This window comes from Anas platyrhynchos, chromosome 5 (genome assembly GCF_047663525.1).
Source record: "Anas platyrhynchos isolate ZD024472 breed Pekin duck chromosome 5, IASCAAS_PekinDuck_T2T, whole genome shotgun sequence".
In the NCBI taxonomy this organism is placed as follows: domain Eukaryota; kingdom Metazoa; phylum Chordata; class Aves; order Anseriformes; family Anatidae; genus Anas; species Anas platyrhynchos.
In genome coordinates, this window is record NC_092591.1 from 13,120,506 (window position 1) to 13,135,310 (window position 14,805).

The 14,805-nt window shown below is 46.6% G+C and overlaps 1 protein-coding gene across 3 annotated transcripts in view; it reads left to right on the plus strand.

Moving 5' to 3' along the window:
* The window catches only part of CCDC85C (coiled-coil domain containing 85C), a 104,425-nt gene extending 89,670 nt beyond the window's left edge, over positions 1-14,755 (plus strand). For all 3 annotated transcript variants that reach the window (XM_072038309.1, XM_072038310.1, XM_072038311.1), the window contains 3 exons: positions 1,928-2,023; positions 9,140-9,238; positions 11,014-14,755. In XM_072038309.1, coding sequence (XP_071894410.1) covers positions 1,928-2,023; positions 9,140-9,238; positions 11,014-11,103 — 285 coding nt within the window. In that variant the 3' untranslated portion in view covers positions 11,104-14,755. The remainder of the gene's footprint in view (positions 1-1,927; positions 2,024-9,139; positions 9,239-11,013) is intronic.
* Positions 14,756-14,805: the final 50 nt, after the last annotated feature.

Sequence of the window (14,805 nt, forward strand, 5' to 3'; positions counted from 1 at the left end):
CTTATTAGTTACCTCGCTTCTGCGAGGAGAAGCTGCTGCTGCCTGTCATACAGGGGACCTTGTGTTCTGCTCCAGTTTTGTCAGAAAGATGTATTTAAAATGCTGTCAGCTGTAGGATCCAGCAGAATTCCTTTTCCTTTCTGGTTGCTCTCAGCTGAGAAGAGATATTGGATGTTAGACCTCTGACTGGTATTTCCTGTGTTACTTCTAACGGGGGCTGTGGGGGAAGATCTTTGCCAAGCATGGTTCATGGCTACAAACTCCCAAATATTCTGCTTCCAGTTATCATAATCTTGGTCATTTATGGGAAGGAAGGCAGCTTTCATGCTCACATCAGGGCACTGCTGCGTGTATCGATGCCTGTGACCTCTGTGGGAGGCTGACTCTGCATTTAGCCGCCCTGAAAGAAATTTGTAACCCCTTTGGCAGTCCTAAGGCACAGCCGTAGACTGGCTGGGCTCAGTCCCTGGCACTCCCTCCCTCCCCAGCCTTTCCTGTGTAGCATTTTGGGGCTGGGTGGGGTGGCTGAGGCCCTGTCCCCGTGTGGCCATACATCTCCAGCGAGCCGTGACCCGCTGCCAGCAGGTGCCAGGCCTGTGAGTGTCACTTGGTCTCCGTGCTTCATCAGCCCCTTAAATCTCCTTGGAGAGTTATTGTGGAGGTACAGAGTCTCATGTTCCCTTCTCTGGGATGCCTGCCTGTCGGAAGGGAAGTCTTGTGTCACCAGCAGCTCGGTTCAGGAAGCTCACTTGCTGGTAAATGGCGGTTGGTTTATGTGGGCTAAGCACAGACCGCTGGTGCAGGCTCATAAGGCTCCGTGCCCTTCACGCTGCCCTTGTCTGTGGCCTAATGGATCGGCCTGTCCTTTGCTTTATAGTAGGCACACAATCGCTTTCAGTAGCAAAAGTGGAAGGTTTGGAGGTGTGAGATGTGACGAGATGGCCCTGCGTTGGTCTGCCATCCCGGTGTGGATACTGTGGCGAGGTGGTGAGATGAGGGACAAAACACGCTGTGTTCAAACCTGGAAAAGATGGTAATGGAGAGCCTCATGTCGCATGCGAAAGCATTCCTGCCATGGTGCTACAGACCGCTCTGCCATCCTAATTTGCTTTCACAGGCCCCAGCATAATCATGCTTTGTATTTCCTACGGGATGCGAAGACTAAATGCGGGTTTGGTCAATGGTTTAATTGTGGATTTCTCCCTGCGCTACAAAGCAAATACAAAACTCTGGGGACAGGCAGGGTGCTTCCCATTTTGTCTCATATAATCCAAGAGGGGTGCCTTAAAAAGGAAAGCCCTATCAAACGTGCTTACAGGGCTGTTTGGGCTGTAGAAATCTTTTGTAAAACGTAACTTTGGTATCTTTCCCAACGGGATCCTTCATGCAGGGGAACTGGCCAGCATTTTGGAAGGAAACCCAGCCAACATTAGGCTTGGACATCTGCTTGTTTTAAGGTTGCCTTCACAATTTTCTCTGTAGCCGAAGATTGGTACTTGATGTCATGCGAAAGCATTGCCAAAAACGCAATGATGTTACGCCAACTGTTTCTTTCATGTACGCAACTTCTTAGAAATGACCGCTCTATGCCGGAAAATCATCTTGTTTGCATTGCTGCCTTGCCTACAAGGATGAGCACCCTTTGATCTTGTCCTTGCACAGAGTTATCCTAAATGAGAAAAAATGTTTCCTGAACCAATTTAGCTTTAAACCAGGGTGATCTCCTGCCTGAATGCATCTAGTCTGAGTGATGGTAAGCTTAAATGGCATTAAATCAAATTACTTTTGAAGGAGGGGTAGTGGTGTTTTTTGTCTTTGCAGGTGGCTGAAAGGGACTGAATCTGAGAGAAGATAGTGGGTATTTTCTTCCTTCCTGCTAAATAATCCAAACATAATTAAAGCATTTCTTCTCTTCTTATTTAAACAGGGTCCAGCTCGCATGACATCTGACCTTGCATCTTCTCCTGCAGCGGGATATGTCCCCGTGGGTCAGAAACCAGAGGCTGTTGTGCATGCTATGAAGGTAAAGCTGCCTGCAGCGCAGTGCAACTAACTTGCAGAACTGGATGTTTGCTGTTCTCATGGAAATTTGATGATTAGAAATAGAAAGTCAGTGCTGAGGCACATTATCAGTAATCAGCACCTGTATCGTGATGAACAATCATTTCTTCAAATAGAGTTAAGCAGGATCACACATGACTTTTTGGGTGGGAGACCTCCAACAGAAGCTGAAGGTGTTGGTTACCCTTCCTGTTCATCATTCTTGTGTGCACTGTGTCTCAGGGGTGACAGTGACAACAGAAGTGCTGCTTTTAAAATAGACACAAAAACTCAATTCCTATATATTTTTTGTTATTGAAAAGTTCGCAGCAGTCTTCAGAGGAGAAAGACTTTAAGTAAACACACAGCAAACCATGGCATCATACCCCTGTAGATATCTGCATCATCAATCTGTATTAAAGTCATGACCTTCACCAACAAAAAACACAGGAAAAACACAAAAAACTAGCTGGGGTAAAGGAGAAAACTCCATTGTTATTTCATAGCAGTGAAATATTTTCTCAAGTCCTAGTGAGCATCCATTAGCAGGAAAAAAATACTGTAATAGCTTGCTGTTGTATGGTTGACTAGTTAAGCAAGTCTAAGTTATCTAAGAGACATGGGAACACAAATCCTTTGAAAAGTGCCATGGAGATGGCTGGGAAATCTATAAGTAAGTTAGGCTTAGGCTGGACTATACTGATGTGTAAGTGTACATGGATTTGTTAAAGCTGAAAATAAATGTATAAGCTTACAAAGATTTTGCCAAATCAAAGCAGGATTCACAGGAAACCCTCCAGATTCCCAGATGGCTGGTCTGGAGCTCAGAGCCCCGTGGCCATAGCCAGAAAAAAGGTCCAGCAGTGTCACTGCTTCACCAGCACTAGCTTAGGTTGGCCTAGACCCAGAGCCTGGTGCTAACAAAGCACTTCTCTTTGCACCCAATAGCAAAATAAATGCCACAGATGTTGCTCTTAGCAGAGATCTGCAGGTTCCATGATTTTTCTAGTTTTAAATTTTTTTCAGCTTACGTTTTTGCACCTGTCTGTTGGCTCCAGGACAGATGTGTCAGGTGGCAGTGGTAAAGCCAACAAGTGTTAGGAGAAGCAGTGGTGCAGCTGGCAGGAGGTCAGTTCCACTGGGCAGCTGCAAGATCCCCTGAGCTTATTAAGTTTCAGAAACACTGGATGACTGTTCCTCAAGCAGTTCATCTTCTGTGCACTTACATTGTGTGAGGAGTTATGAAAGGGAAGTTAGGTTTGGTTTGATTTGGATCAAATTTTAATTTAAATTATGAAAGATCCTTCAAGCTGAAAATCTTGATTTATTCAGCTTACGTAAAGTTTTGTAAATCCCAATCATATAACTTCTTGGATCCTCAGAGAAGGGTGTCCAGCACCATCAAGGATTAAAACAATACCCTTGGTATACTTTTTAGTGCTTCCCAGAGGAGCCCTCGATATATGAGTGGTAGCTCAGTTTCCTACATATATTTTTTCTGTGTTTTCCCAGTAAGTTTCTTCTTTGCTTGTTGTGAATGGTTCGGTGCTGTCAGAAAGCTGTGCTCCATCCTGGGCTATGCTGCATGTCACTTTGGGGTGAAATTACTCCTGTATGAATATGCATAAGTATCTGCTAGGCTGACACCTTGCAGAACATTGCGAACGCACGTGACACCTTCATTTCTCCTACACTTTGTGCTGCCTTTCCTTCTTGCTTGTCACTAATCCAGTTTCTCTTGCATTTACTCTACTCATCCAAGCCACCGATGTACTCCAGGCTACTGCTGTTGTTTTTAAACGAATGTGGCTTCCCTGACTGAGGTTCCTACCTTTATGCTCCTGCTTTTCATTGTATTTGGAGAGGGAAAATATTAAGCAGAGATGATAATTTTTTTAAGTCAAAAGATCAAATAGTTATAAATTGGTTATGAACACATTCTGGGGGGAATTTAAGTTTCTGTCTGCTTAAGAGGTTATGGGACCGAATTTCCAAGTAAGGGCAAGAAACGTAAATGGTTTAAAGCAGTGGTTTGATAAGCTTGTGGAAATGATTGTAAAGTTAACAAGGAAGATTCTCGGAAACTGGAAATTGCATTTGGGATGTCTGGCACGAGGATGCATACAAAGGGGTTGGAAGGAAGTTGGATGCTTGGTTGTTTGCCCATATTATTAGTGCTAATTCTCTTCTTCAGAGCTTTGTTGATCACCAGGAAGGGCTGCAAGAAGCTCTCCTCTGAGATTTCGCAATTTGGCTGGTGGGGCATGTTTGTCTTTCTTCAAAACGCTGGAAACCGCCTCAGCTGGGGACAGGAAGCAGGTGGCACAGCAGCCACATCTCACAGGGCACAACTGACCTCATGAGATGTGTCCCGCTCATGGGCTTAGGGTTAAAAACATTCTCAGATTTGAAGTGAGGAGGAAATCTTCCCGTAAGTCCATGTGGCAGCAAGAGTCGAGGAGATTTTTATTTTCCATCCTGTGGCCCGTTTCCAAGAATCAGGTGGAAATGGAAAGGATGGAGGAAACTGGTTCTGGTCTCAACCTCACCTCCCCCCGCTTCGTGTGACACAATAAAACTGCGGCTCTTGGTCTCCAGCCACGGATCTTAAACTGGGTGGAAGATAACGTGTTTTGGCCACAGCATGCTGCAGCAGATGGAGTAGGTCTTATCTGCACCCTGCAGAACCGGGCAGCTTTTTCAGTGCCAGCCCCTGTATGTGGAAAAGGGGATGCAGCTACCGGCCTAGCCCCTTGCCATGGTACAGCTCCTGACCTTCCCTTGAGGAGGAGAAGAGAGTAGCCTACAAAAGAAACTTTGCACTTAGCCTGTCTGACATTGAATATTAGAAAAAGCTCTGCTCAGTCGTATAATGTCCCCTAGGCTTCTCGCATGGCTTTTTCCTGCAGCTGAACGCTATGTGGATGAAGCGTTGCCCTTGGCTTAGCATAAGTAAGTTCTTCCCTGAGCACGTTTAGGGGTTTTCTTTATTTTTGTTTCTGAAATAGTTTTTGCTTATTTGCACCTACTAAATAAGGAGCAAAATGACAGGTTGGCACTCCTAACAGCTGTTTTTGCTAACGAGAATAAAAGGTACATATGCTACATCTCAGTATCTCACTGAACATCAAAGCACTTTTCTTAGGAATTGAGCAAACCTGCTAAAGACGTGGGGAGATGAGGAGGAGACAAATATGAGAAAACAACATTTAGCCTATAATCCAACTCCTCCAGCAGCAGCATCTCTCTGATGGGCACAGAGCCATCAGGCAGACAGTCAGTTGCTCCCACTGATGCCGAGTAAGGCAAGATTTAGCCCTGACAAAACTTGGGGAGAGTCCTAGTGGGACATACAGGCTGTTCCCTTGCCAAAGCACGACTGTGCACTCTGCCACGTTCCCCGGGGCCCTGTCCATTTGACTTATAAATCAATACAGTCAGGGAGGCTTGTACCCTTAGGCAAACATTCCTTAATCAGAGTGCTTCCTCTCACAGAAGTGCTTACCTCAACTTCCAAAGCCCTTTTCAAAGCCTTATTGCCGTCACCCAGCCTGGTGCTGTTTGTTTGTTTGTGTTTTAAAGATGAATCGCGTGGGGGCAGAAGGGTAAGGCGGAGGGGCGGTGGATGTGATGGGCTGGGTGACTTGGAGGTGACACTGTCTTGGTCGCAGATGTCAGCGCAGTCAGGAAGGAGAGCTAAATATACCCGAGGTGTCCCTCGCAGCTTGCATAGCAGCACGGAGGAAGCGAGACGAGTCAGCGTGCCCATCTGTAGCACGGCACAGCTCGTCTGCAGCAGCACCTTGGTGATGGGGAGGTTGTCTTCAGGAGGTGGTGAGCGTGGACTTCAGGAGGTGGAGTCCTCAGGCAGGAAAGCAGCGTGAGGAGCCAGGGAGCATTGCCTGTCCCTTCCGCAGCCCCCTGATCTGGAGGGCACCCAGGGAGAGACAACGTAGTGCTGGGGTGTCTGCAGAGGGCCAAGAGCTGTCACTGAAGCTTAGTGAAGAGCAAAAAGGAGGGGATGGCCTGAGCCTGGCTACACTGCTCTGTTTTTCTGTATGCTCCTGGAGAGATGGCAGAATCAGAGGAGGATATAACCCAATTTCTTAGAAGCAAATTGAATCCTCGGTCTTTGAATTGTGGCTGGTGCCTTTAGCTGAGCCACAGAGGATTTCACAGCCTGGCTGTGTAAGCTGAGGAACACTGACCCGGCCCTTCCTAATTAGCTGAGGAGACACCTGGCAGGACTTGAGAATGGATCGGGCTGGGTCAGCACTCACAGCTCCGCTCCTTCTTCTAGAGGGGATCGTGCTGGGAGCACACTGCTCTCCAGCAGGCCTTCCTGGGATAGGCTTCTGGGTTTGGTTTTAACCCTGGATCCCTGTTTCCCATACCCAAGATGCTGACACAGAAGTGGGCCCTTGCCTGTTGTGAGGGATGGTTTCAAGGTTAAACGAGACATTTCCACTGGAAGAAATGAGCCTCACCACCCCTTCACACCTCACGGGCAAGGGAATGCAGTTTTATTTTAAGTGGAAGTCATAGAAAACCAGTTTCTTATCCTCTGAGAGTCCTGCACCAGCGAGATGGATGGCTGGGGGAAGCAGGCGCTGGAGCTGATGTGATCTTTAAGTGAGGTGAGCCACGGCTGCCCTTGACACTTGCCCTGCAGACATGGGCAGCTCTCAGCTGCGAGACAGCCACCGGCGGCGTGCCGTGCCGTGAGCTGCTGCTGCAGGCGGCTGCTGCTGCAGCCCGGCGTCAGAGGCACGCCGGCTCCAGACGAGCAAGTTCGAAGTGCCAGTCCAGCTGGATCAATAATTAATTCCCTCCTCTTCAGCAAAAAAAAATAGCTGTTGTCTCTGTCAGCACATACATGCTTTTTGCATCTCTCTCGCCCTTCCTCTCCCCTTAAAAAGGGACGAGGCTATTTGGTGTTTGTGAGAGGATCGCTCCCAGATCTGTTGGTAAAAGGAGCTGGTGCATTTTGGAAGTAGGTTAAGGGCCTGAGGAGAATGACCTATTTTTGTACATAACGCAGTTGGAGTGCAGCAGGATTGCTGTGCCGAGCCAGACCAGGAGATAATCTGCTCTTGGATCCCGTTTCATGGAGCAGCCAGTGCCGTGTACCTCAGCACAGGGCGAAGCCCGTCCTCACTCCGTAGGTCCCAGGGAGGCTCACGGGCACAAACAAACCTGCTGCAGAGCTTCGTGTGGGGCTGTATCACCGTGAGAAGGGACCATGAGCTATTTGGTGGTGGCACAGGGTGATTTGGGGATCTTCACCCCTGCACACGGTGATGGCCGTGTTCCTCCGCAGCAGCAGAGCCCTGGGGGAGCTATGCAGGTCAGGTGCACTCCTGCTCCCTGACGGGCCTGATGCAGCGCCTCGTGCTGTGAGGCCTCCTGAATGCAGGCAGAGGCTCTGGGGTGCTCGAGGGGTGTTCCTGTGGATCAGTGCGAGTCCAGCTGGAAGCTGAGGCCGCCTTTCATCCCAGCCAGCCTCATCTCTCTAAATATCCACCTCATGGCCTGGAGGGTGCGTGCAGGGCCTTCCTCCGCCGCCTCCTGTGTCTGACCTGGAGAACACACCTCCAAGCATTATATAAACCACAGAGGTTAAATACCAGTCAGTTTTCCTGAAAAGAAACAGCACCATTTCCAAACATTGTCAACTCAAAAGCTAGTTTAAGAAAATAAGTCACAAGTGGGATGTTTCCACTGCCTTTTTATTTAGTGTCCTGGGCTTCTTTCCCCGTGGATTTACATGTCTTCCTGAGGGAAACATGGCCCCAGCTGCCAGGCCAGGTGGAGTCTGCAGGGCCCGCAGACATCAGCACTGGGCTTGTTAGGCCTGGGGTGGCCTTGATGGAGCCATAACAAGGAAACTGGGTTCTTCCCAGGTCCAGGAGGGCTCTCCTGGGGGGCCTGGCATGGCCTTGCAAGCCACGGAGTCTCCTCATGCACTATGGCTGCTGTGATCTGTGTTGGCTTTTAAATGTTGTGGCCTCAAGCTCCTTGAAAACATCCTGTGCCTTGGGCTGTGTGGATCAACCCGGGGTGCCCCACAAAGCCAGCTGAGCACCTTCGAGGGCTCCCTGTGGCGCTGCTGAGGCAGTGAGCTCTGGTGGTTGCCTTTCAGAAACGCGTTGGAGGATCTCCGAGCCTCCCCCACCCACTCTTCCAGGCTGCTGCTGTGCTTTAGCGGCCACGTTTCCTGTTTTTGCAGTGCTTTCCTCCTGTTACTATTGTGGGAAGAACCCCCCAGTCACAAGCAGGATGGAAAGGGAAGCTGGCGCCTCGCTATTCCAGAGGCTCCCTGGGGGCAGGGTGCTGCAGGCACCTACGTGCCCCAGGCTCCCCTGTGGGCAGATCCTGTGTTCCTCAGCTTTTGTGCTGCCTGAAGTGTTTAACAGCAGGCAGGTTTTATGCTAAGGCTGTGATTACAATCCTGGGAGTGGGGACACGTGTAGGGGATATGCTTGCATCCAGCTTCTTGTTGGGAAAGGTGCCTACAGAGGACGGCAGTCAGCGCGCAGGGGCCTGGGATGCTGGTTTCCCCCACTTCCATCCCCTTTGCATGCTGGCTGGATCCAGCACTAAGAGGCACTGGGTGGGAGCTGGACATGGGATCAGGATCTCTGGGTACCAGGTCTCTGTGATAACAGCCCAGTTCCTGCTCATGGTCACCAGGGTCTCTGAGGAACTGAGAAATTAAATGGGTTAAACACAGTTTTCAGCCAAAGGTGAGTGGAAAGGGCTGCGCTTGTTTAAGATCTGAAAGTTGATGGCTGATTGGAGACCACACACGTTAGCTGCTCGGTGGGCAATCCTCTGTTTTCCAGTGGTACAGACTTCCATTTTCCTCTTCCCCAAGTGGCTAACACTGTTAGACCTAAAACCCGTGAGCTGCCCCCAGTTGCCCCATGACTGGAATTAATGGAAGGGAGTGGAGAAGCCTGCATAAGCAAGGGCGTTGGACCAGGTGACCTCCAGGGGTCCCTTCCAACCTAAACCATTCTGTGTCGCTGTGAAGATGCTGAGCACACTGCTAGTTATTAGAGAAGCATAATGCTTTTGTAATATTGTTTTTTTATAGGTCCTTGAGGTCCACGAAAATTTGGACAGGCAAATGCAGGACAACTACGAAGAGGACCTGAGTGAAAAGGAGAAGGCGATTGTCCGTGAAATGTGCAATGTAATAATGCCTCTCAGTAATTCTAGCTCTGTCTTTTGTGTTCTTTTGTTGTAAGTGGAGGGGAGCACTGGTCTGCATACAAGCCCTGTTTGATACGAGATCTGCAGGCACAAGGGAAGGGTCGAGGTTCTGCTGACTGCTGCTTTCAGTGTCAGTAACCCGAACGCCTCATTCATGGCACCAAGCAGCCTTTGTTCAGCAGATGCTTCCCTCTCTGCTGCCTTAAAGGGTGCAGGGTGGCTTTCCAGCTAACCACGAGCCCCACAAAGGGCTCTCCCTGCCTAGGCGAGTCCTGCTTGCAGCTGACTCCAACTGTACCCACAGGGGCTCGGTTTGGAGTGAGCAGCAATCGGTTGCTGTGTTTACAGCCATGCAGCTTGAATGGGTTTGAGCCTAAACCATGAGGTATGACATCAGAGGGGGAGTCGTCTTGTTTGAAGCCACCGAGCAGCATTAGGATGTGCGGGGTTCATTTAGCACCCCTAACAGGTTTGGCAGCCGCACTGCAAACTGAGCTCACCACATGCTGTACAGTGAGCGTTCGTACCAAAAGGCAGCTTTGCAGCGTTTGCTGCTGTGCCACTACCTCCTTCAAACCACCCTGGCCGTGTTTTGGCTTTGAACAAAGAGTTTGGGATTTCTGCGAGAACAGGGCTTGCGTGCAGACGGGGATTTGCTGTTTGACAGTAACAGCAGTTCTCACAGCAGGGAGGAGGATGCTCATGGAGCATTCTCTTTTAGAAGTCCGCACTGGAGGTCAGCCCAAGTGGCACCGTTTTGTGCCTCACAGCAGCAGAGAGGAGCCTAATCTTCCTTTTAAATTCTGAAATTGCTTGCAGCGGGGTCTTATCAAACTACTGTTTTATATGGTAAGTGCTACAGCATTCAGTATGGAAGGTTCTGCTGCTGTGTCTTGGTGACTGCATCTTTATGGACACAATGGGAAGCAGAAAGAACAAAGACAGCACGTTCCTGCATGCAAACAGCAGGAAAAATCTTAAAGGGAAAAGAAAAAAAAATGTCCTCAACCCTACAAAGGGGGTGCAAAGAACACAAGTGCGTCTTACAGAGCTAAATCCCTGCAAGAATCCTTGGCAAGGGCTGAGGCACGTCACTTGGGTTGTGGGATTCCTGTAAGCACAGCCAAGCATGGAGTAAATGGGGTCTGCTTTGGGGGATGTTTTGTCTCCTTACCACCGCATCTCCTTGTAGCCATGCAGGGGGAAAGGTAACACAACTTCATGCTCCCAGATGCTCCAGCAAATTTATGTTTGCCTGTCATAAGCTGTTTTTTTCTTTAAATATTATTTTTGTGTAGACTCAAGACAGCTATAAAGGGCTTTGAAGTTTCTTATTTTTTAGAAATAGCCTCACTTACCCCAGTGGCCCTAGAGTGATAAAATGTATGTTTTTAAAAAATCATACATGTGTAATTTTAACTATTATCTCTTTTATTATCTTTTCTGCTCACGGTAACATCATTTCTGGAAGCATGACGGGGTTGACCTAACATTGAACTTAACTTCTGAACCTAGTGTATTTGTTTTATACTATTACCCCAGGCAGAAATGGTTCTAATTTCAAGAGAGGCTAATTAGAAAAATGCATCAATGCCTTTCCCATTGACATTGGTGCGTAGGTGCCATCTTGTGGCCCTGCCGAGAATTACAGCCCGGCTCCGGGAAATCCCTGATGCTGACTTGGAGCCAAATTCTGCACCTTATCTGGTTTTCAATTCTTGCTTTCTGACCCCACCCTTGTGTTTTTTCTTACAGGTTGTCTGGCGAAAGCTGGGTGATGCTGCGAGCTCCAAACCCTCCATCAGGCAACACCTTTCGGGAAACCAGTTCAAGGGGCCGTTGTAGGAATGCTGCCCCGTCGGCTGTGATGCTGTGAAGACTAAAAGAGGCAGAGCTCACGGTTTCTGCCTGCCTGTTCTTTGGGAGTTGGGGTTGAGTTTCTTCAGGGTTTCCTTTTTTTGGCTTTTTTTGTAACTGTCAATAGTGTAAATACGGCAGCTAACAGCCTGATGTCCAGGCTGTGGTGCTCTGAACTAATGTTCAAGGGGTAAGCACCCAGTAATGCCAGACTTGCATCATTTGTATCGTAGTTCAAACCCGCTTTGTTGTATGGTCTGTTTGTAGAGTTAACTAACCTGAGAGCATTTCTGAGAGGAACAAGAAGAACCCTTAACCCGTGGAAAAGTCACAGTTTTTATCACTCCTGTCCACCTACTTTTCAATGATTCATAGCTAGGTTAGTGGCTCCAGGCGGCACCGTTCTGGAACCTTCCAAGGAGAAAGCTATTTGAATTTGCCACCTTACAGGCTGCCAGGCTCCTGAACTGCTAACATTATTTTTTTTGAGGTCCTTATTGCGAAGAACGAAATAGAACTGTTTTCACCAGGCACTGTGTGATATACCGAGTGGTGAGCTAAAACACCGGCACCGCTCGGTACCTTGTGCAGTGGTACTCCTCACAAGTGTACAGAAAAGCTTGAGACACTGTGTGAGCTGTTAATGAACTATTTTTTCATGAACAAATGACACAAGATTTCTGCGGTTATAATGTGAATGAACTGAAATCACTTAGCCACACACCAGTATTCCCAGCAAAAATGGCAACACTTTTCCTGTAAAGCTTTTACTACTAAATAATTCAGCAGAAACTGCCGTCCTCACAGTGCTTATGACTTTCACAGTATCTTCGAGAGCAGCTCGTCTTTCACACACGGAAGATTTGGGTATTTTTTAATGTTTGTGCTGGATCCCTCACTTACATTGGTTACTGGCTAAGGTAACCAAACAACAACCTTGCAGAGCTGAATAAAACCCAATAAACACAGGCTGTCAGTTGAGACTACTTCCTGCCATTCAAGCTTCATTTTTGTTAATGAACCAAAACAAGTGGGTTTTTCCTTCTTCAAAAGGCTGTATATAAAACAATGGGACATACTTTGCTATTGTGGAATAGCTGCTTGTATAGTTGTAAGAATTTGACCTCCCCCCTTTTTTTCCAAGTTGTCACAGCAGCTGTCCCTGTGTTCCATTCAATGTTCTTTCCCATCTTTCCCATTAGTCCAAGGAAGCTGAACTTGGTTATTAAATTCATTGGTGTAAAATAATGTTAAAGACAGATATGTGTAAAGATCAAAGCCTCCTCTTCAAATGTTGCATCAATTTTAGTGATTAGCTGGAAGATTTTGTGACCTCAGACACCATCATTTTGTTTTTGTTCTTTGTAAGACTCAGTCACGGCCACAGCTGAATTAGCTGGATAAGTTCTTCTTAATTTGTTTTACCAGCTGAGCGCTTGACGTGTCTTATCATATTAATATGGAGCACTGATATGATACCAAGAGGCCTGTGCTGCAAGATATGAATGAAATAGAGAATTGTTCCCATGGCATGTAGTGTAAGTAGCTGTGTGGGTAAAGATTTTGCAGTGTCAGAGCCTTTAATCTGTAACCAAAATCTGTAATCAAAAAATAGAGCCAGAATTCAACCAAAATACGTACCAGGCAGTAAGAACTATTTCATTATTCAGTGCAGACATTAAAATAAAAACATAAAAAACCAAGAACCTCCCCCAAAACACAGGCACACTCACCCAGCAGGTCATTTCTCACTGTTGTTCAGTCAGCACATACTGAGCTAGCTAATTCAAGCTCTAGTATTCTATTTATATCCAGTGTAGTCTGGAAAAATCCATTCTGGACAATGACTCTCCTTTAACGTACAGTATCTTCAGAGGCATCCCGATTTCCTCCTTTTTGTTTTTGTTTTGACCTCCAGTTTCTAGTCACCATTCATTGTTTTGTTCTCTTGCACAACTTATACCTTAGGATTTTCCTGCCAGGAGAGGTGATACGAACAGGAGGCATCACTCTTCCTTAATGTGTAGTGTGTAACACGGGGTTATTTTTGCCTGTATTTGCTTGAAAACCCATTTTAATTTTCTTGGTATCTAATCTCTGGATTAAGCAGAGAATTCAATCATATTGGGAACAGGGTTAATTTACATCAGTGAATTTTAACTAAAGCAACACAAACATGCCCGCACTTTCAGGGAGTTAATTGTGATGATGACGTGCTTGCTATTTTAGGAGTATATTAGACTAGCAAGTCCTCTCAGCGAGACAAGAGCTGTGCTAATCAGATTACGAGCATTGCCAGCTATGTAATTCTCGTTCCAATATTCCCTGTATCAAATTTCTCTCAAAATCTATTCAAAGACTTTAAGCAAAGCTTTTATTCCACCTGCAGAGCACATGCACAAAGGACAGCACTGTAATTGAGGTCCATTAGTGCTGCAGAGCCTAAAGAGCCAGTTCACGGGGTAGCCAGCAGTTCAGTTGAACAGCCTTGGAGTGAAGATTGGCTTTTTGATGATTCTGCTTGGCAGCATAGATCTTCAGTGCAAGATGTGCGTTGTTGCTCTTGCAGAAGAACATGACAGTGCTGTGTGTTGGGGTGTTATGGTTTGGGGTCTTTTTTGGCTTGCTACTCTTCATACTTAGCTCCCTTTGAGCTCTGAAGTGTCTTCCCAGATTAAAACGACGCTCAATGACTTTACAGGATGACTTGGGTGCTAAGCTTTCAGTTGGCTAAAAAGATGTTTTATGTGCATATTTACATTCACTTACCCACCTGCTGAGTCTTCAGTGAAAACTACCTGAGGAGCTGTGTACGTTAAGTTGGTGGGGAGCATCCCTTGCAATAGCAGCCATTGAATTGATCTGTTTGGGGCAAGTCCAAGGGAATTTCCTCAGGAGTGCAGCCCTGGGTTCTGCGATCCTCTGTCAGAGAAAGCATCCACTGATCACAAACGGACTTTGCTCGCTTAAGGGAAGTAAAATCACACGCTTGGCTTTTGTTGGAGGGACAGATGTGAACGGCATTTCTGTGAGTTTCTGAAATGCTGTGGTGGAACCAGCTGCAGCTGGCTCCTCGCACCTCGGTGAGACTGCTGAGCACAACCTTGTTTGAGAATGGCACATTTTTATCCAAATATTAGGTATTAAAATAAACCAGTGTTAAAGTGACCTTTTATCTTTTTAGAAACTGTGGGGGAAGAGTACTACTGATCTTTTTCAAACGAAGTGCATGACTGTAAAGTGATAAATTGTATATTTTTCATAATGTGGGGAAAGTCTATTTGTGCTGCTTTAGAAATCAGTTTAAAGTTTGATTTCTGTTAAACCTGTGATCTTACAGCCCTGCTATATTTTCTGTATATGATTTACAAAGAACTGGAAAAGTTAGCACCTGCTGTTGTGTACATAGCAAAATTCTTTAGACCTTAGCACGCGTTTTTACCTATTATTGAACCACTCTGGCTTTTTTGGGGAGCGAAAGTATTAGTACAAATTTTTTTGATAATGTGTGTAAAACATTCATTTGAAATATTTTAGTAAAAATGAAGTAAGAGATTGATTGTGATAGTGTATACTTCTAGTTGAATAAAATAAAATACCTTCTTTTTAAATAAACTGATGAATAAGGCTTGGGAGACAACTGCTGAAGTATCTTGCAGTAAGTACCGTAGTTACGGATTCTGAACTGAA